Here is a 22,618-nt window from a genome sequence, read left to right as displayed (position 1 = left end):
CTAAATATACCGAGAGATTTACCAACCTTTCTCAATGAATGAACGTATATCACCGATAAACTTTTCACGTTCGCTAAGGTGCAACTTGTGCAATCTACGAGATATAGTAGTGGAATGAGGCAAAATGTCTTCTATTGAAAAGTTTTTCGTGCCGATTTTAACACCAACTTCCACTAAGCAACGTGCCAATTCCTTGAATCCTTCGCTATTAACAGCTTCAACAGATTGTAAATCACGGCAAGTGAATTTTAAACAATTCTGTAGGACTTCTTCCCGTAATTGGCCACTGATATTAACTGATAACCGTTTCATTGGAACTGAACTTTTCTGTAGGACTTCTTCCCGTAATTGGCCACTGATATTAACTGATAACCGTTTCATTGGAACTGAATCACTTTCTTCTGTGGATTGGCGTTTGTAGCATGTGTGCTTTTTCAAATTTGAAGAACTAGCCCCTTTACCAAATTTGAATGTTTTTTCACAATTTGAACATATAACATAGGGTACATTCTCTCCCGTCTTGGTATCCACAATTTTATTGTAAAACTTCCAGACGTCACTTGAACCCGATGCATCACTAATTTTATAAACACCACTTTTAATACGTTGTACAATTTCCATTATATAGATTTATATAATAGCACAAATGCAAAAACTTTGCTAATGCGAAAATGTCAGTTCTTTTCTTCGCGCACAATACTAATTGAGTAACATGTTAGTAATCGGCGATGCCGCGATGCCGATACCCAAGATGCCAAAGTATCGTTACGTAGCGTGTACTCGCCGCATCGGCATCGCCGATTACTAACATGTTACTTTTTTAATTATTCGTGCAGGTCTCTAGTATGTACGTATTTTGTTGTATTTTAAATTGCTTCATATTTCTTCCCCAGTATGGATGTATTTAGATTTTATTTGAAATAAAGATTAATAATTATTTGATAACCTGCCTCCTATACATGAAAAATTATCGTCTAAGAAACTATCGAGTGCTCAATTTTATCTTCCCTATCCGAAAAACATCTGATGTTGTTTGCTTATTTTTCACAACTTTTTCGCTAACATTTTAGTAAACATACGCATTACTTGCCGTTTTGAGAAAAAAATGAAATTTTGGTTAACATATGTATATCAGTGTATGGAAAGATGAATGTTTTGCACGAATTGAGAGCTGATGAAAAGCTCAATACCAATATTGATAAAAATGCACCTTGGCATCTTTGGTGTCGCTTATGTGCAAAGCAAGATGTAGATGAACATATGATTACTTCTTCTGGCAATGGAGAAGAAAACAATATCGGTCTTAATATTGCTATTACTAAATACTTTTGTGTGCAAGTAAGTAAAGTCAATACTTGTTTTAATTGTATTTTACTTTATAAACGAATAATACAATATCAATTTCTTACAGATAAAAATGAATGATGAACTGCCAGACCGATTGTGTACTGAGTGCTTTTCTTTAGTAACGTCTTTGGTGAACTTTAATGAACGGGTGATAAAAGTGCAGGAAATGTATGAAGCCCTTCAAAGTCGTAGTGACATTAAAGAAATAGACTACCAAACGTTACGTTTGAAGTTTGGTGTGCCAATTGATGATCGACCACATGAGTTTCTATGTCGTACACTAGAGGTACACTTACATGAAGAAAAACCAAAAATAAACGAATTTGTTGAAAAAAGTTTTATGGAAGAAGCTGTGATAGATATTTTACCAAATGTGTGCAACAAAGTTGTTGAAATAAAGAAAGAAAATTCAATTGAGTTAACACCTTCGGCAGATGAAGATGCATACGATTTTGAAAATGAAGTTGCTTGTGACGAAGACCCTTTTGGCAGTGATAGTGATATGAAAAGCGATGAAAATTCTAGTTCTAGTGAAAGTTCAGTGAATAGCTCACGAAAAAAACGTATAAAAGAAAAACATGACACTGAAATAGATGAAACAAATATTAATTACATTAAAAAACGGAAAATTAAATCAAATGATGATTTTAAGCAAGCAGAAGAGAGCGGCGATGGTGAATCTAATGAAATATATACATGCAAAGAATGCGCGCAGACTTTTAAAAGAATCTCTTATTATCGCAAACATATGGAACGCAAACATGGACAAGCGGTCGTGTCCAAATTCACATGTACCGATTGTCCATTTACATGTAACACCCAAGCACAACTAAATCATCATGCCGTTAAACATGTGCCCTGCCCTCACTGTCACCGAAAATTCCCCACTAAGGCAATTGTGGCAAAGCACATAAAGTATGTGCATATGAAAGAAAGCTCCTTTATTTGTGAGGAATGCGGCGAAGCTGTGCGCTCAGAGGGACAACTTAAACAACATTTGCTAACACATACGGATTATGCGCCATTTGAATGTGACGTGTGTAAAAGATGCTTTAAAAATCAAGGGCTACTTAAAGTAAGCTACGTGAAATCAATCTCAGCGTACAATTACTTTATGTTTATTTGACATATTTATGTTATTTACAGAGACACATGAAATCACATATTCCAAATAAGCACATTTGTGCCGAATGCGGTTTGCAATTAAACTCGAAAACTACATTCAACCGTCATTTGTTGGTGCATTCCGATGTCATGCAACATAAATGTGACTTTTGTGGACGTGCATTTAAGCGTGCAGAGGCACTAAAAAATCACCTTATTCTGCATACAGGTCTCAAACCCTATTTGTGCGACTTTTGTGATAGAAGGTTTGCCAACTGTGCTAATTGTCGTACGCATAAAAGAAAAGCACATCCTGAAGAGTTAGCCGCTTTGGAAGCTTCTGGAGAAAAATCATATACTAAAAATGTACCGAAATTAGCAGTACTGAAGTCTGTGTGAGTATAATTGTATCAAAATCGCATCACATATTTATAATAATTGTATTTAAAATGTGTAATGTTTTTTTTTTGTGCTGCCGACTTACAAGTTTTATATTGTTTTATAATTGTAGAATATTAAACTTAGCTACTAACTTAACTTAACTTAATTCTTTTACAAACTCTAGCATACGTGCGGCTGATAATCTAGCGCCCGTTGTTTCAAAACAAAGTGGAAATTTCGCTTTCGGCAAGAAACCCAAACTGCCACCAGACAGCGTGGGCACTGTTAGTAAAAAACAAGCCAAAATGCTCAAACAAGCCATGACAACGCCAACGAATCCTGCATCTATCACGCCTGGCAATAATAATGCCAATCATGGAATACTTGAAACGAATAACCAGCGTTTGGACGATGAACATAACTCGTTTGGCAGAAATATACCCACATTCGATAATATATACAATCATCTAATGATGCAAACTGCCACCAACAGTGGTTATGCTATGAACTCTCCCTCCACAATGAATCCCACGCACACGGAACTGAAACGCTCACACAGCGAAGACTCATCACCTGCTAACAACAGTTGTGAAGCTATTGACACAACAGATGTCATTGCCCAGCAGCAAACGCCGCTTAATCAGCAACAGCATTACGAAAGTCATATCTCTCATCACACAGAAGAGCTCTCCACAGCATCAGCAAGTGCAGCGGAAGCAAATAAATTTTATAGCCACATAAGACAACAGACTCCAGATAGTTATCTTTAGATGTCACTTGATAGCAATAGCTATTTACATATACTTAAACGAAAAACTAACAAATATAATAAAATGTATAATTTTTTATCGTAAGGCATTGTACATAACAAAATTATAAGCCAAACGTTTTAAATAAATTTTGAAGAAAAATAAAGAGTGCGTTAATCATTCAATTTTCAATAATATTATTCGTAATTTTTAAATTAACTATTATTGTTATTTTTTGATTAAGTACTGATACATTTTATTAGTTATTTTGTTGTTCATTATTATTATTTTGAAATAGGCATAATTTTTTTTAAATTTTATTTTGTATTATTTATTATTTTTATATAAATTAATATAATTATTTTTTATTTTTAATTAGGTATTATTTTTTATAAATTGAATTTTTTTAATATTGCTTATTTTTTGTACCACTCCCAAGTGAATGGCGATCTGAGAACTTTCCTCACTTGCCTGAACTTCTACACGTGACTCCATCTGGCAATAAAATATTGCTGCAGTCTTTTTTGCTGTAGTCAGGCATAAAAATAAAACAACAATTTTATTTTTCAATATTTTAATTTAATAAATATAAACAAAAATAATTTTATATTTTTCGCTAATAACATTTATTGCTCATGCAACGCCTTCTTTGCTGTTGTTCTAACAAACAAATTGGCAGTTTACATTTCTAATACAATTATTAAAATTATTGCACCAAAAAATAATATACATTTTAATATTTGTTGTTGTATATATATTTTTTGTCTATTTAAAATTACAATGCTATAATAACATAAATGCTTATCGAAGTTATTTGTTTTTAACTTTTATATACTACGAGAATTTTTATATTTTAGATTTCATAAAATTACATCAATATTGCTTAGCAATTTGTTTTCACTTTTCAAGTTGTTTGATCCAGTTCAAAATGATACAGCAACGAATGGTTTAGTGCTTCTTCGACTTGGTTTTTTCTTTTTAAAATTAATTGTTATTTTAATAATGATTTTTTTTCCTAAATTCAACTAGCAAAGCATAGTCTAGCCAAAAGTCACGTTCGTTAACTTTTTTATTATATATTCAGCAGAATTTGACTGGTAATTTTTTCTGCGTACAAATTATAGAAATAAATGTAATTTTTGATTTTCTTTTAATATTCAAATTTAAAATAAAATCTGGTTTTGACAACTTTCTTCTTAATAAAAGTAAAATCGAAGAACAGTGACGAGCTATACTGAAGCACAACCATGCTGAGACTCGATTTATACGGTCGTACGAGCTTCGTTAATCACCGCAATGACAGTAAAAGAGATCTTTCATAGTAAAGTTTTAAAAATTATCTTAATTTATTAATAAATTCGTAACAAGTACTTGCTGTAAAGCGGTTCTCACACCCAATACTTACAAATACCGAAAAAAATAATAATTTATGCGTATTTTCTCGCCGCCAGACACGGAGCTCAGGAGAGGAGGCTACGAGATTTATGGAATCCAAATTCTTTTCAAAATCAATCACCGATTATTGAAGTATTACATTAAGTTCAGTAAATGTACATTAATTTTATTTATGAGTTTAAACTTTTTTTTACTTCAAAAACTAAAAAAAATTATAAAAAATAGTTTTTTGACTTCCAAGTGGTTATAACCCTATCAAACGATTTATATTTCCTCAATATTTAATTCTGATTTATCAATATTTTATCGAAAAATTATGAACATTTTATTTTTGATCCTAAACTTGAAATTAAAATTTGAAAATTTAATATTGAATCCAAAATTTTGTATTAAAAAAATAAATATATAAAAAAATAAAATAATTAAATAAAAAACAATATAAATTAATAAAATAATTAATTAAAAAAATATAAATAAAAAACTTTATTTTTAATCCCAGACTTGAATTTTAAATTTGAAAATCAAATTTTCAATCCAAAATTTTGTATAAAAAAAAAATAAATAATAAATATATAAATAAATAAAATAATTAAATTAAAAAATATAAATAAATAAAAAAATATATAAATAAAAAACTTTGTAATAAAAAAAATTGTCCACAGTTTATAATTAAAATTTAGTAAAAAGTTATTTTTTTCACTTTTTTCATATTTAATCGAAAAATGATGCAAATTCTATTTTTAATCCTAGACTTGTTATTTAAATCTCAAAATCTAATTTTGAATTCAAATTTTTTTATAAAAAAAAAAATAAATAATAAAAAAAATTGAATACTATAGTTTTAAAAATATATTATTTTTAATCCAAAATTTTTAAAATATTATTTTTAATCCGAAACTTCATGAAAATGAAATTATTAAAAAATTTGAACTAAATATTTAATTTTTTATTTTAATGGGTAACCCTGCTGCTTAGCTGTGATTTTTAGCTCGTCACTGTATGCACTATATTGCTAAGTTAACGATATGTGACAAATGTTTTAACGATTTTCATATATGCTCGCTTTTTTTCTCAATTTTGCACACTTCGCAATTTTTTCATTTCTTTCACTTTTTTATTTTTATTACTACACTAACAAAAATGCATTCATAAAATTGTTTACGCTTTTCGAAAGCAATATTTTTCAACTACTAGCAATATTTGTTTGCTTTCAAACGCATATCTAATTTTAGTATTATAATTATTTGTTGCTTTTTGCTTTTGTGTGCTTTGAAATAACTTGAATTTATGCGCGTACTCTGCATATAAATATTACATAACCTACTGCTTAGTTGAAACTATGAAACTATACTAGATGTCAGCAACGTTAATGAATGCGTACAATTTTTTAAAATTATTAAACTAATTAATTACATAATTACATATGTATGTATGTATGTGTTTAGTGTGTATGTATGTGTGTGTGCCTAGTGATTTTAATTGTTTGCAAAAAATGCACAACGCCTAAAACTATGCAGTGTAAAAATATCTACGCGTGTTTTTTAAGTAGTATGCATAATATTACGTTTTTTAAATTAATTATTTAATTCGAGTTTTGTTTTAAATTTTCTTTTTTGTTTCGTTTTAAGTATGCGAACATAATACTTATATAATATAATATTAAACTACAATAATTAAATTACTACAGTGCTGCACTGTTGATACGTTTTCATGTCGTATGGATAAGTTTGTGTGTATGTATGTGTGTGTGTGTTGTTGGTGTGGGCCTGGGCGGACTTGGGATACGTTATTTCACTCATTCAGCCTGTGCATTTCACGACCCGCACTTCCAAATTGCTTTTTTGCGCTAAACGAACTCGTCTTACGATTATGTTTAATATATATTACTTATTACTAGATACGCATTAATAATTACAAATACTTGCTCTCTCTCTCACTCTTATGCTGCTGTCGTATTTTTTAGCATTAGCATAGTAACATTGTTCGTTTTCTTCTTCTTGTTTTTTTTTTAATATTTAACTTCTTCGATATATCACAACAAAATGGTATAAAAAAACATAATATAAGCGAGTTAGATACAAATAGAGATTAGGAGACAAACGATTTAGGTTTGTTGTTGTAAAATTGTGTATTCGTTACATAATTGCAACATTCACTCAACTTTGTTGAGAGCACTTCACGAGAAGGGTGGCGGCAATTCGATTGGATCAAATGTTGCTTGTTGGAAGTTGGTAAAGTTGTCGATCTTGCGATAACCCCACAATTGCATGGCCTCTTCGCAGTTATTCTGTATATACTGGATCTGTAATAAATATTTGCAGTATTCAATATATAATTCATAAAATTAAACGTTTACATATTTTATAATACTCAAGCATTTGTTATATATTTGTACATACCTCGTCCGGCCGCAGATCTTGCTTCCAATGAAATGGTGCCGATTTCGAGTCGCGATAGGTTGAGCTAACCCCACCGATATTTACTTTTGTATGCGTGTCGAGAAATTCTTCAACCAGCGGATCGAATGGTAGTCCATAGAATTGTAGCACCTCTTGTGTCATGTCGTAGGTATTAAGTGAAAGATCCTCATAACGCAGTGTTCTAAAATATAAAATGAAATATTTTGTTTTTTATTTACAGAGTTTCCACTAGTTATATAATTATTTTTCTAATTTCTGCTGCTAAAATAGTGAAGTGCAACTTTTTTTTACTTCAACGTCCAAAATTATCAAAATATTTTATTTTGGTATACATAATTTTTGTCGTATTTGTAAATAAGAGTAAAAGTTTTAGGGCGTTGTCCAGGTGAGATTATTTGAACAAATTAATAAGTAAACCCGAGTGATAACAGGAATGCTTATGTAGACTGTTGTTTTAGCTAATAAACAGAGGGTTCTAGACTCGGATTTATGTGGAAATCAAATATAAAGCGAGTCTCATTCCGAAATTAGTACCAAACATCTGATCAAGTTTGACCCGGACTAAAAGAAACTGCATTTTGACATATTTTAATACAAGTCCTGGCCTCGGATGGTCTTCAGAGCCTTCTGTGAATTTAATTTTTAGGTTTTCGCCTCGTTTTTGTGAAAGATCGAGGTTTTTTAGCATGGACCTAGCATTAACATGCTTCATACCCTCGGATTCATGCAAAAATCAAATCTAAAAGTAGGTTTCATTCCGAAATCCGTACCAAACTACCATCTGATCAAATTTCACCCAGACTAACAAAAATAACTACATTTTCAAGTATTTTAAAACAAATCTTAGCCTCGGATGGCCTCAGAGCCTTCTGCGAATTTTGTTTTTTTTTCGGTTTCTGCGTCCTTTTTGTAAAATATTGAGGTTTCATTCAGAGATCACATCTATTAGCAGGTTTCACTCCCAAAATTAGTACCAAACTACCATCTGATCAAATATGAACCGGACTAACACAAAAAAAAAAAAAAAATTAGTCTCGGATGGCCTCAGAAAGCCTTCTGCGGAATTTTTTTTTAACAACAATTTAGTCCGAATTTCATGAGTTAGTGCCGAAGAATAGTTCTTTGAATCTTACTTAATCTATACTAGACAACTTCTACGCATATTCTCTTACCTGAAACGCGATGGATGCTCCTTTAGTAGTTCCACAGCTGCATGATAATCGTCCACGAGATCTTGGCATACGTAATGCGGATTCTCGCAGTCCCTATTGCCGGCACACCAGTCGCGATGCTTGCGCGATTGCATTGTACCCCGTGGATCGCGCACCAGCAGTATCATTCGCACGTTCAAGCTGTAAATAAACAAGTAGAATAAAATATATCAATAAAGTATTGGAACAGAGTTAAATTAATATACAACAGATAATATTTGACAGTGTATGAGTGCTTGCGCAGACGAGTGAAAATGACGTGAAAATTGTTACCGCTACTCACGTCAGTACATAAAACTATCGGTAAAACCGAATAAAGCTTTGACAGTCATTAACAATCGCATTCATAGCCAAGTAGTAATATTTCAATTGCGGATAATGAATGTAAAGTCAACCATTTGAGGCGCATTCTGGTCGTACCTGCCTTAACACATTGAGTGCCATGGCTACACGTTTTCGTGCGACAGGCATTGTCTGGCCTTAGCTATTGTCATGTGTTTTTGGTTGACGCTACAGGGGTTTCTATATGTATTTCTAGTAGCCTAATGTTTGCCCTAAATTTTGGTCCAAGTTTCAAAGAGATATCTTCATTTTTGCGGTTTTTATGATAAAAACTCGGAGGTTCTTTAAGCATTTTCTCAAATATCTCCCTTCCACTTTTTTGCTCTTTATTCAATGCTTTCTAAAAAGTGTTACAGTGATCGGATTTAGTTCAAATACATATGTGCCGTTTCGTTCGATAATCTGTTTCCATCGAGACGGCAACTACATAATAACCTTTCTTGCCCCCTTTCGACTAAGTTTTATTTTTGCAGCGTAGCATAACTCGGACAGCCACTTTTATTTTCATCTACTCTTTTTGTGATAATATGTTTTGATTGCGATACAGGCTGCGGGGATGTGAGATCAACGCGAGCAACGCGTTCACGGAATGTTCTATTAATATATATTAATGTTTCTATTCGTAGCTGCTTTATACACAGTATAGGCATTTACCACGGAAAGTCGAAGTAAAAGTTCAATTCCCAGCTTTCGGTACCATTTTAACCCTTTGCGTATGAAGCCATTTGGTCGGAAAGATCAATGCCTGATTTCCCCTTATAATATTCTACCACAGCCAGTGGCTTTTCTGTTGCTCGTCTTTTACGTCTCGCTCCTTGACTAGTTGAAGGCTCTGCAGGATTACGTGCTTCATCGTATAAAATGCGTAAAAAGAAAAAAAAAAGAAAAAATAGCAAAAAAAAATCGCGTCGCACATTTTCGTACGACATCGATTTTTACGATTGCAATTCCGTCGTGTAGTACCATGTCGTAAGGAAACATGCGACAAAAAAAAACCGTTATAAAATCCAAAATAAACCACAAAATCATCCGGGATTGGCGCAGAACTGAATATTTTCTACTTTTACATCAGTTTATAGCAAAAAATGTGCTTGGCACCCGGGGAAGGTTTTCGTCAAAACACCTTGGCACTCAATGTGTTAATGGGTAACTGAGTGAAAACATCAAGCTTTTTTGTGTATGTGAAGACCTTCTGCAAATGGTCTAAAATTACAGAAGTTTCTGTTTACTTGGATAATCGCTCAAATTGATTTTAGGTTTTCTTTGTGAAGAGAATTTTTTAAGCATTTTCTCAAATATCTCTTTTCCACTTTTTTCTCTTTATTCAATGCTTTCTAAAAAGTGTTACAGTGATCGGACTTAGTTCAAATATGCGCCGTTTCGTTCTATAATCTGTTTTCATCTAGACGGCAACTTGATAATACCCCCCTCGTAGAAGCCCCCTCCTTATTTGCGAAGAACTCGGACAGCCACTTTTCACAAGCCTCTTTTGAGTTCAACTTTACACCAACAAGGGCGTTTGTCATGAGCATGTCCGGGCTATATGGTGGATGCGATAAAACCTCCCACCCGAGCTACCGTAGCTTCTGACGTGTCATCAACGAAGTGTGTGGTCTGGCGTTGTCCTGGTGGAACACTACACCCTTCCTGTTGGCCAATTCTGGACGATCGCCTGCTTCAAGCGGTCCAGTTGTTCGCAGTAGATGGTAGAATTAAGCGTCTGGCCATATGAGAGCAGCACATAGTGGATGATTCTCTTCCAATCCCACCAAACACACAGCAAACCCTTCCTGGCCGTCAAACCTGGCTTGGCCACTGTTTGGGACGATTCACCGACCGAATGATCAGCTTCTTGTGGAAAAAATAGAAGTGAAATTTAAGATCGATATCCCGAACTTTGCCATATTTTAGAAAAGCTAACTTTGGCAGAATTTTTTTATATAAATACCCATCACTTCAAAATTTGTCAACTTTTAATAGTAATAACCCATAGAGTATCCCAAAATGTCAATGTCATGGGCCAATAAAATAATCGCTCCAAAAAACTTCAATCGACATTAGAGGCAGGTAGCACCATATTGACAAAAATTAAAGTCAACACATTTATCACTGGACAAATATTAAAAAAAACAAACAAAAACAAAAAAAAAAAAACAATTCAAATAGTAATTTGGTTCATAATACTGTTGTTTGCTTTATAAATTGTATTTATTTATTTATCTATATTAGGTTTTAATATACTATTTACCAAGCAACAGCTGCTTACCTCTAAACACTAAATTTGAAGTTGTAAATATTTATTCAATATGGAGCATACAATCTATTAATATCAATTAAGCATAAGCAAAATTTTTATATCGCAGTTTATATCAAGTAAACTAAAAAACTAGTACAAAAAAATATATAATGCTTCCAAAGTTTCACAGAAATATTAAAATAATTAATTTTCCATTGAATAACTTCGATTTTTTTTAACAGAGGCATGGAGTCTATGAGATCCTGGCAACGCTTTATTTACAAGTCTCTTCCACTACTTGCCATAAATCTCTCGAATTGATTGGTTTCTCTTCAGCTACTAAACCATTTTTTGCGCACTTGCTAGTATGTTTAGAGTCAATATACCCATATCAATGGCATATTCCATGAGGCATGCGTAACTTTATCTCATATAATATTTTGACATCATGATGCCTTCAATTAAGTGAATTGGACCAATACCACTATGTGAAAAAATGCTAGTATCCCGTTATATGTTACATACTATGTACATATTCATGCAAAAGAATTTATATTGAAACATATTAGATATTTTAATACCATTTTTATCAGTAATAATGTCAGAATAAGGAGAGAAAAAAATATACAACAATAGTCGTAAATGTTATTATAGGTTAATTATTATTAAACAATGTTGATTATTTAACCAATAAACAGATGAGTGCTGTTATTACTCTTTAGCTACTTAACGTTAGACCTTTTTTACAAGATCTATTTGCATAAGAAATTAAAAATGTATCGCTTTACAGTACCCCGCCAACCATTAGAAACAAGGAAAATTATTGATTTAGTTTTGCGTTCAGAGTCAAATAAACCAAAAATTATTGCGATATGTGAATGTAGTTTTTTGTATAATATTTAATTGAAATATAATTTTCATAAAATTGAGATAACCTTAAATTTTTTTTATTGGAGTGTTTTTGGAGTACGATTTTCTTTTGCTTCAAAATAGGCCGCGACGATCATTTCTTCATTCGATGAATAAATATTCCTTACCATGCATTCTTTGTCATCGTTTTCACTGAAACCGCGTCACAGGTGCATTGGCTTGGTGAAACATCACTTTCTCATTCTTCAAATGCGGACGATTTTTGAAGCTTTTGTCCTTTAAACGGTCCAATAATGCTATGTAATAGTCGCTCTTGATGTTCCTACTTTTCTCAAGGAGGTCAATAAAAAGTATTTCATGCGCATCCCAAAGTTCGGACGCTATAACCTTGCTAACCGACCCTTGCGTTTTTCCACGCTGGGAAGACCACTCGGCAGACTTTCTGTGGGACTTTGTAGTGAAATGATGGAGCCAAGTATTCGTATTCATCCATTGTCACAAATCAAAGCAAAAACTCGGGTTTATTAGGCTGAAAACATGAAAAGTGAGCCCGCAGGGCCTCAGTTTGCACACAGCTTTTTTGTACCTAAATATTCGTGAATATTCCACTTAGTATAGCGGAAACTGTTTTCGAACAGCGTATTTCATTTATGAGAGCGGTTCCGCTTAAACTTCATTTCTCTGACTTCTTTTAATCTATTTCGTTTCGGCAATGAACTTATTAAGTCTGTTGAGAGAACGTACTTGGTTAATTGGGAAAGTAGAGAACACATAGTAAAAATAGTTTAATTTTTCTGCCTATTCGCCAAAGATTACTGATTGGCTTTTTGTATTTCATTTCGCATTCCCCGCTCTTCTTACCCAATCAACGTTAAATTTTTTCTAGTTCTACTTCTATATTTTTCTATTGCACAGTTGGATTGCTGAATCATGGCTAAGAAGAATGACCTGAAAGTCTCTACTTAATATCGAATTTTCAGATTCCAGCACACAAGCATTATTACCAGCCGGTTAGTGACATTTTTAGCGTGAAATTTAACAAAACTGCTTGTTATTTACTTAAAAATAGTATCACACAGCAAACAAGTAGCGGAAATTAGTGATAAAGCGACTCTGAGTTTTACGTACAGCATGCTTTTTAGGCGAAATTCGCTACAAATTAACAAACTGGGTGACTAGTTTGTTAAAAGAGAAGGGGAATGGGAGAATATGTATATGGTAGATATGACTTGATGAACCGTAGTTTATTTTGAGGTTGTTACATAACTGTAACGAGTTATTGGAATTTGAAGAATTATTATAGTTTATTAAGTTATTTAAATAAAAAATATATACACACGATCTTGGTGGCCTATCGACCCTCGGTTTTTTCTGCATGAAATGGCAGCTCTTGAATCTCTCCAGGTTGCACTTTGTCCCAAATATGTAAATTTTGCTTGCACACGCCCATTGAGCTAGGAATGGAACTCATCGCTGAAAAAAATTTGACTCGAAAATGTGGGATCTTCTTGGAATTTTCAAGAGCTCACAAGGCGATGCGATGTCGCCTGGGATGGTCGAGCGGTATTTTCTACGCTTTCAATTTAAGATCTCGACTTAAAATGCTCCAAGGTGTTCCATACGTCAGTCCGAGTTGCTGCGAACGGTGCCGAATCGACTCTCAACGGTCTTCGTGTATACTCTCAGCTATATATTTTTTACTGCGTACTGGACGTGGTCTATTTGGTCTAATATTATCCAATAATGAATGCTGGGTCTCAAGATGGGTGATGGTGTTGCAAATAGTCCACTCAATAAGCCGATTATGTTGGCCATAAGTTCAGCGAAGCGCGCGAAACACATTCTTTACGTGTATTTTTGTAATAAAGTTGAAAGATTTGTAAACGTTGCGAAGGTCTTTCCATGATGAAATGTCAAACCATACTGTACAAAAATAACACGATTCACGCGTGATGTCACAAAAAAGGCTATTGAAAAAAGTACCTTCAGTACTAAGCACAGCCAGTGTAAGAATTTGGGGCATTCCAGAATATCGAATAACGATATTTTTTGACTGGGCTGCGTTAGAATAAGAATATTAGAATTAGAATAAGACCCTAAAACTTCGAAACAGAGAACTGAGCAATCTATTTTAAGACATGGAGATTATAAGAGGTGAAAAATTCAACTGTCAAAGAACTGTCAAGAAATTATCATCGAAATTTTATACAAAACGGTCCACAGTAACAGTGAGCTAATTGAATTCTAAACGCGTAACGGCTTGAAGTTAGGTGCTGAAGTAAATGTGAAAGATAAAGAGGAAAACATTTTTTCTAATAAATATTTTATATCGAAATAACATAGATTTTAACTCTACGACCCACCGAGCAATAATATCAGAACAAAAATTTAATAATTATTTTACGTCTTAAATAATACATGTTTATAAACACCTAATTCCATTATCGTCATGTAATTGTTATTCGATGAGTTCATACTACACATTTTTGTAACCAAATATGGGAAAAATTTTGTATGTATTTATGTGCGTATATTTATATATACATATATACTTAATTTGAAAAATTTTATTCGCCACAAAAATGCACAACAAAACAAAAAGCACAAAAACTGATAATTCTAGATATTTTTATACATACAAATATAGAAATATTTGTGTAAGTAAAACGCATTCATATTTCAAAACTCACAAATACCAGATAATGTAAACGAAAAAGCGGCCACACATATTTAGTTCTGTAATTTTAAAATGCATTGAGTGTATGCATGGAATTCGAAATAATTTGTGCTGAAAACAACTGACAAGCAATGCGTGGGAATTATTTGTATTGTCTGAAAAGCGGAGCAAATTGAATTAAATATGTTGAGTGCATGGAAATGAAAATTTAATACAAATAAAATTTTGTGGCAGAAATAAGTTATTAAATTTTAAAAATATTGTGGTTGCACGATTTTATCTATACAGTTTGATTTTATATATTGTAGGCTACGACCAACAAATTGTGTCTCACTGGTGTGAATTGAGTTTCAAATTAGCGCAAAAAAAAATAATCAAACATAACCACAAAAGAAAGGTTGCGGTTTTTATTTCAAAAATAACATTTTGAAAGATATTCAGTTTTTAGTTTTGCCAAAATTTATGCGAAAATAATGCTTAATATTTGTAACAAACAATAGCTGTCCATTCGCCATTTCTGTCTTTTCGTTAACGAGTTGAATTGTTATAGCAGAGTATGTGGAAACCTGAAATTAAATAATTTTCATCTGTCACAATTTCATAGACGGAATATAGCTTCAATACAAACGGTACAGATCGGACATCTATGGTACATAGCTGCTATATAAACTAACTGCCTTACACTTAAGCTACTACACCCTTGTTTTTATTTCATTTCTCATGATAACTATTTCATTTCCCATAAACTGGTAGGCCAATAAGTCACGCACAGACCAGTTTTGGTCCTTTGCGATACCAAATGGAGTTCAGTTCCTAGGTAAAAGAGAAGTAGTCATTTTTAGGATGCCTGCGCTTGATGGAATTCAACAGAGTCTGCGACCGCACTATCGATACCTCCTCCAGTGTATCATACCGTGGGGATCCTAGATGCTTACAGCGTAGTCTTGCCAATGCGGGACAAGTGCACAAGAGATGCTCCAGTATTTCGCTGGTGGCCTGCTCTAAACATTTAATGCAATATTCTTGAACTGTCAGAGCCATTCTGCGGGCATTTGCCGCCACCAGATAGTGACCAGTTAGTATTCCGACCATGTGCCTACATACAGTCTCTTTTATCGAGTGAGTAAATATCATTTTTCCGGCGAAAATAGATATAAACCAGTAAGCATAATTATAGTTTTACTTGTAGTAAGTTTTAAATGGAAATAATAGTTTACATACATATGTACGTTCAATTAAAAGTAAGCACGCTGAAAATAACAACAAAGCGCCTATGCTAATGTAGTAAGAAGAAGAAGGAAATTGAATGCATGACACCAAAATGTCACTGTCAATCATGAGTTTATATTGACAAGCCCCCATTTTTGTGCAAGCACCGCGAAATAGACTACCCTTCACTAATGCAATTTCTATTTTTATATGGAAATATAAGTTGGCGGGCATTATGTATGGAAGGTTGTATTAATGCATGGAATATAAAATAAAATATAAATATAAAATTTTATCGACTAGAAATTTACATATTTACAATTTCAAGTACTAATAAAAAATAAAATGAGATTTCAAATATAACGCACAATAACTAAAAGTATTATAAATATTACTGCGTACCTCGAAAGGTAATGAAATAGACATTACGACAGATGAAGGATTCTACAAGTAAATCGAGTTATGATTAAATATAAAACATCTTTAAAGAACTCGAAAGAAAAAGTTCATTTCGTTCATTCTTTGTTTTCTTTAAAAATAGCCGCAGTGCTTCTTGGTCAGTCCATTTATGACGTAAGTATCTATTGCAAGTGCATTCGCGACCTTCCAAACATCAATAATAGGTATTTCATGCTGAATAAAAAAAATTAACATCATATCTATAAAAGAAGAATGTTGTCTATATATTTTTTACTGACATTGCATTCATGCTTTTTTATTTAGTGTTTATAAGCTGTTGAAGACGAAGAGCTCATTAATTTTCTGTCAAGGAGTGGTGTCGATGCTAAACAGTAATACCACTTACCGGCAGTGATTACGCAGAATCTCAATAGCAAAAACGTATTTGCCTTCAAATATCATAGAGTTGCGTTTAATGGTATTTTTGTTGTTTTTTTTTACAAGTCTTGAATATTGGCGTTAAAAGACATTTCATTATTTTGCAATTTTTCTTACGTCTTCTTTCTTGGCTAAATATATTTTTTTAGAGCTAGTTGTTACTCATACGAAGAAAAAATGAGCTAAAAAGTATCTTAGTGGAATTAAAATATCTTTTTTTATTATTTATGTATATTTATATTATTTTTGTTTAACAGATCTTTAGAGCGAGCTCAACTATGCACTTATAGATTTTGACCCTTTAATATACTCTTGAAATTATAAAATTGCGAATATCAATTTTCCTTCCAAAAATTTCAACAGTACATTGCTCTTAAAGTTAAGGCCACTGAATCCGAATTTCGGTAGTAAATTTTAATAATTTCGACTCGTTGTTGGATCGTATATTTTTCCATAATGAAGTGGCACACCTTACTGTAGAGAAATGTCAAAAAAGCGGGAAAAAATATAGCGTCCTTTGCTGTCCCTATCGGTCTACTTTTGAAAAACCTTATATTGTAACTCAGTTTAACCTGTTTTATGTTCGAAAAGTTTGTCTGCCGATTTTTGCCATGGAACAAAAAGTAAACAAAGAGTTTGTTTGAAATTTTATGTGTTTCGAATGGAATCACGCCTCGGCAATCATTGAAAATGTTGCAAAGTGTTTTAGGAAATATACTGAAACAACAACACAACTGCGAGTATTTACGAGCACTCTGTGAAGGTCGAAAACTTGACTCATGTGAATCGTCCATCCATACCATGGAACAAGGTAAAGAACCAATGCTTGGAATTGCTTAATTCTGCTTAAAATTGCCGGAGAGATAGCAGAAGATCTCAACATCCCTTATGGATCGATTTAATAGACTTTGGTTTTTGTTGTAACGTGTATATGCTAGACTTTTATCGAAAATTTGTATCTTTTGCAAAAACGACGTCGAGTACGGGTCGCAAAATATATGCTTAACAATATCATTGGGGACGAGACGTGGGTTTGTGAATACGAAATCGACAGAAACCAAAAATCTAACGAACGGCGATCAAAAATTAGTCAAAACTGAAAATATTAAAATTTGCTGAAAGCACTGACGGCTATCGCAGCCGAGGCTTAAAAGTAAATACTGGCATACTTGAATTCGTTAAAAAGAAGCCTATTTGGAAGGCAATAATAAAGAATTGTATTAAGTGTTTGTTTCTCAGTCCGGATTAAATTTGATTAGATGGTAATGCAAAACAACACATCATCAAAAAAGTTGATATTGAGTTTTTTATTACAATTCACTGCATACCACGGGTTTATCATTATGATTAGTAATGTCAAAAGTATCAGAAAGTGAAATTTAATTATGTTAGTCTCCAAAATGATTTTAGTACAGCTTATAGTTTCTCTTGTTAATATTATATGCAGATATGCCTTTACATAATAATATGTGGGTATTATATAAAAAAAGCTGTGACTTTAAGTCAACAAGAAATACTTATATGTAATAATGTTTTCTACAATGTATTCGACATCTATTATCAGCTTAGAGAAACATTCATGTGGTACACGGCACAATAAAAAAAACAGCTTTTCTTTGATTTAACTACAAATGCTTCATGGTAATGAGGTCGAAGATAATTCTGAACGACAACATACATATTTATGTGGACTTTAGACTAAGCATACGGATTTATGGACGTGAAGAACATGCAAGCTGTTTCTTAGATGAGATGAAGAAATGTGTGATACTGTAAGTAAACAAATTCTAGTAAACAAAAATGTTCACAACGTAACCGAATAATTGATTTATCTGCCTACTATAATCACTTAAAAATTACTAAATATTATGACTTATTTAATTGGTACTCATTGACCGTTTAACTGATCTTCATACATAAAAGTATGGATGCATAAATCTATATTTAATTGAAATTGAGAAAATAAGAAAAAACGTTAAAAATTTACCAAACAATAACTTTATTTGGATTGGTCGGTTCGAATGATAGTTGTATGCTAAGTGATCCAATTCGAATAATATCTTCGGAGGATTGTTTTAGACAATATAAAAAGGTTGACAGTTTGACAATATAAAAAGTTGGCATTTAACTTGGTGTCAAATAATAAGGTTTTCAATGCAAGAGCTTGATTTTGATCCCAATGATATGATATGGTATGAATAGCTGTGGTATAGTGGTGGTTTAGCTTATTGGGGAGAAGAGGACGTGTACAAATTTTCGATAGATAACTCAAAAACGATAACTCCAAATTGTCTCAGCCCTCGCACATAAAATACTAAACATAATTTATTTTATTATCACTTCAAAAACAATATAATTGTAGGATGGATGAAATTGGCGCCATCCAAGAAGGTAGGATTTCGCATTTCTCTTTACTCCTGCTCTACAAAATCTTCAAGCTTTTAAGTTTTTAAACATTTTTTTTATGGTGATATTTTCCACTTTGACCTCTCTTCTTTCCGACACGAAAGCAAAAATTTCACATATGTTTGGTAGAAAGGTGAAAAGCGGTTGACAGTACGTATGAGTAATATTTTTATTTACAACGGTCAAAAACCTCAAAAAAAAAATAACAAAATTTAAATAAAATTAAACGAGTGGGAGCCATTAAACTTATATAATAAAAAACTTATATAATAAAGAATCTTAAATATTTTATTGTGTAAAAAGAAAAATCAAGGTTTTATTAATAAAGAATATCACTAGCCTTGAACATCATAATTAATGACAGCTTTTATTGGAGAGATATGAATGTATAATTTGAATATATGTATGTACATATATGGGGTATAAATATATATCGTATACTTTACAGTATACCTATATACACATATATATAAATATACATCCAGGTGTAATAAATACGACGACCACCCTTTCAATTTAATATTAACAATGTACATAAAACCGTCAACTGAGATAGTGAAGGGACACATCGTAAAATACTAGTCTGACAATGCCTTTGAGTAAACTTGTGCACACGAACTACAACAACAACAACAATTCTGTGTAGTAAAAGTTGCAAAGCGTGATTTTGTATCTACGCGTGTGCAGTAAAACATAATCAAATTTCAGCGAAAAGTGTCGAAAAATTTACATTCAACGGCAACGAGCGCAAAATGTATGTGCACACAGCTGCCAACAAAAACAACAAGGAACAGCGTTACGCAAACGCTGCAAAACAGCAAATGCCGAGCCACCCAACCAATAGGCTCTGGCTATATAAATATGCATTCGCTTTGACTTTTACTTTACTCCTGTTGCAATGGAATTAAGTCAGTTGGTTATTGTGTTGGCGGAGGCATGAACACACACACATACATTAGCGCAGCAGCAGCAGTATCGTTGCTTTCGTGCGTATAAATGCCGCAAATGCAATAAATTGCTTTATGTCGCCGAGGTTTGGTCATACAGATGCATGTGGGTTGGTAATTGCTTGGCAAAATCAATAAATCTGGAACACGTGAGTACCTATATAACATTAGGGTGGTAGAAAAAAAAGTAAAACAATAAAAAACGTTAATATCCTACAAAGAAGCAATTCTTAAAACATAAAATTATCATTATTTGTATACTGGGCGGTCAATTTGTATGGCGGTTATATGCTATAGTGATCCGATTTGGACAATTTTTTTGGAGAATGTAGCTTTGCATTGGAAAATATTTTCTGCCTAATTTTGTGCAAATATCTTTTCAAATAAAAAAGTTTTTCATACAAGGACTTGCTTTTGATCGGTCAGTTTGTATGGCAGCTATATGCTATAGTGGTCCAATATGAACAACATATTTTTTGATTATAGCCTTACCTTGTAAAATAATGTCTGCAAGATTTTATGAAGATATCTTTTCAAATAAAAAAGTTCTTCGTAAAAAACTCGACTTGATGGGTCGGTTTTTGTGGCAATTATATACCTATAGTGGTCCGATATCGGCGGTTTCAATAAACGAGCAGCTTCTTGAGGAGAAAATAACATGTGCAATACTATACTATACAATATCAAAAAACGAAGGGTATATACAGACAGGCAGACGACTCTGCTCAGCTTAACCTATATACCTGTATTCATAGGGTACCCAACGTCTTCTTCTCAGTGTTACAAGCTTCGGGGTTAACTAAATATTGTATATAGTACACTTTTCTTGGCTTACAAATATTATTGTGTACAGAAAACATAAATCATGGAAGCTGCTCGAAGCTCGAAATAACTAAAATGTTTTTTGTGCGTTCCGAAGAATTGTTTTACCAAAACAAAAGGACCACTCTAATAACCATACACACAGTCATAAAAATGCGCGACCACAAACGTAATAGTAAGCGAGTTGCATTTTGGCGACAAACAACAAAAACAAATTGAAAATGCCGCTGTAAGAACAGCATCGGCACGACATTCAAGTTTTAACTGTGGCAATCAGCAATTTTCGGGACTTTTTAACTGCATTTAATGTCTCTGTCGCCTGTCATGCGCAGGCCAAGGTAGTTGCCAAAATGTTGTTGCTGCATTTTTTCGTAAGCAATTAAATAAATAATATGCAGCTGAGAGTGGTGGGGAATACTCGTACTACGAATGCAGTCGCACAACACTTTCGCGCACTAAATATATTTACAATCGTTTGGTTTTGAAATCTTTTCCAGCAAAACGATAAAAGTAAATCTGTAGGAGTGTGACAAGTTTATGGAAAATTGGTTTTAAGTGTGGAGATAAATTTAAAATGAAACTCTTAAAATGTTGTTAAAATATATATAGTTTGGATTAACGTTGTTATTACAAACACAAAAAGGAAACAAAAAAAAATTATTGCAATGTATGGTTGACAAAGAAGTTGCAACGGCATTATAATGTGAATTAGTAGATATTTGCATATTGTCTCTAAATTTAGTCATTGATTGACCTAACCCCACAAATGAAGTCGTTAATTTTCACTTTACTATGGTGATTTAAGAAAATTTATCAACTACAGAATTTTTTTTTTTTGAAAACCCTTTCTATTATCTATTTCTGCCATGAAAGCCTTCCCAGAAAATGCTTAGTAATTTGTGGAATACTAAAACCTTATATTATCAGAATGTTATGTATCTTGTAAAACGTTCAAGCAATAACTAAATTACGACCGTTACATTGTATGGCAGCTATGTATATCATAAGTCATCTGTTCTGGAAAAGTTGATTTTGATCGTTCATTTTGTATGTCAACTGCATCTTATAATGGTCCGATGTCGACGGTTTTGACAAATGAGCGGCTTTTAGGGGAGAAAAGGATGTGTGCAAAATTTCAGAAGGATATCCCAGATACTGAGCTAGTACCTGAGTTTAGACTCAACCTTACCGTGGAATAGGCACGTGGATTTAACACTGTCTAAAGCCATCAAGGCGCTCATATGATATGCAGACACTTAGCCGGCAGATCCTGGAGTTGCAAGCCAGGCTAATAAGATGGCTGTATACCATGATTCTAAAGCCTATTGTCACTTATGGAGTGGTTGTACTGGTTGTAAGGCAACGCAGTTTTCGGTAGGCCTTCAACTATCGAAACTGCAAACGATCGCCTTCAGGTGTAATGCGCACTTGCCCAACCGCAGCACTTGAAGCCATGCTGGAGCTCACCACGCTGCATCTTCTTTCCAGTGATCAAACAGGTACCGAAATACCCCTTGTTGTTCATGGCAGGAAGAATTTTCCGCAAAGAGAAGATAATGTCGTCTCAACAAATGTAGGCCCTAGGGGATGACACATCACTGGCCTTTCTTCCAACGGACGGCGTTACGAAGAGGGTTAAGCTTACAAAGAAATTCGGAGTGGAAA

The 22,618-nt window shown here is 33.1% G+C and overlaps 2 protein-coding genes across 3 annotated transcripts in view; one reads left to right on the top strand and one right to left on the bottom strand.

Moving 5' to 3' along the window:
* The first annotated feature begins 1,018 nt into the window (after nucleotides 1-1,018).
* Nucleotides 1,019-3,762, top strand: LOC109579286 (zinc finger protein weckle). Its single transcript, XM_049446464.1, has 4 exons — nucleotides 1,019-1,338; nucleotides 1,412-2,422; nucleotides 2,494-2,846; nucleotides 3,017-3,762. The coding sequence occupies exons 1-4, from the start codon at nucleotides 1,147-1,149 to the stop codon at nucleotides 3,600-3,602; spliced, it is 2,142 nt and encodes a 713-aa protein (XP_049302421.1). The 5' UTR covers nucleotides 1,019-1,146; the 3' UTR covers nucleotides 3,603-3,762.
* Nucleotides 3,763-5,907: 2,145 nt separating this feature from the next.
* LOC105222276 (carbohydrate sulfotransferase 4) overlaps nucleotides 5,908-22,618 on the bottom strand; it is a 76,672-nt gene continuing 59,961 nt past the window's right edge. For both annotated transcript variants that reach the window (XM_049446747.1, XM_049446746.1), the window contains exons 2-4: nucleotides 8,569-8,748; nucleotides 7,376-7,577; nucleotides 5,908-7,278 (exon numbers count right to left, since the gene is read on the bottom strand). In XM_049446747.1, the coding sequence (XP_049302704.1) occupies nucleotides 7,153-7,278; nucleotides 7,376-7,577; nucleotides 8,569-8,748 (508 nt within the window). In that variant the 3' untranslated portion in view covers nucleotides 5,908-7,152. The remainder of the gene's footprint in view (nucleotides 7,279-7,375; nucleotides 7,578-8,568; nucleotides 8,749-22,618) is intronic.

This window comes from Bactrocera dorsalis, chromosome 1 (genome assembly GCF_023373825.1).
Source record: "Bactrocera dorsalis isolate Fly_Bdor chromosome 1, ASM2337382v1, whole genome shotgun sequence".
Lineage (NCBI taxonomy): Eukaryota > Metazoa > Arthropoda > Insecta > Diptera > Tephritidae > Bactrocera > Bactrocera dorsalis.
The sequence above is the reverse complement of the archived record's forward strand: the minus strand, read 5'-3'. Positions and strand labels throughout refer to the sequence as shown.

Coding starts and splice junctions, on each gene's coding strand:
- LOC109579286 (XM_049446464.1), top strand. CDS start 1,147: ATGAATGTTTTGCACGAATTGAGAGCTGATGAAAAGCTCAATACCAAT. Junction 1,339..1,411: donor CTAAATACTTTTGTGTGCAA/GTAAGTAAAGTC, acceptor AATTTCTTACAG/ATAAAAATGAATGATGAACT. Junction 2,847..3,016: donor TTAGCAGTACTGAAGTCTGT/GTGAGTATAATT, acceptor TACAAACTCTAG/CATACGTGCGGCTGATAATC.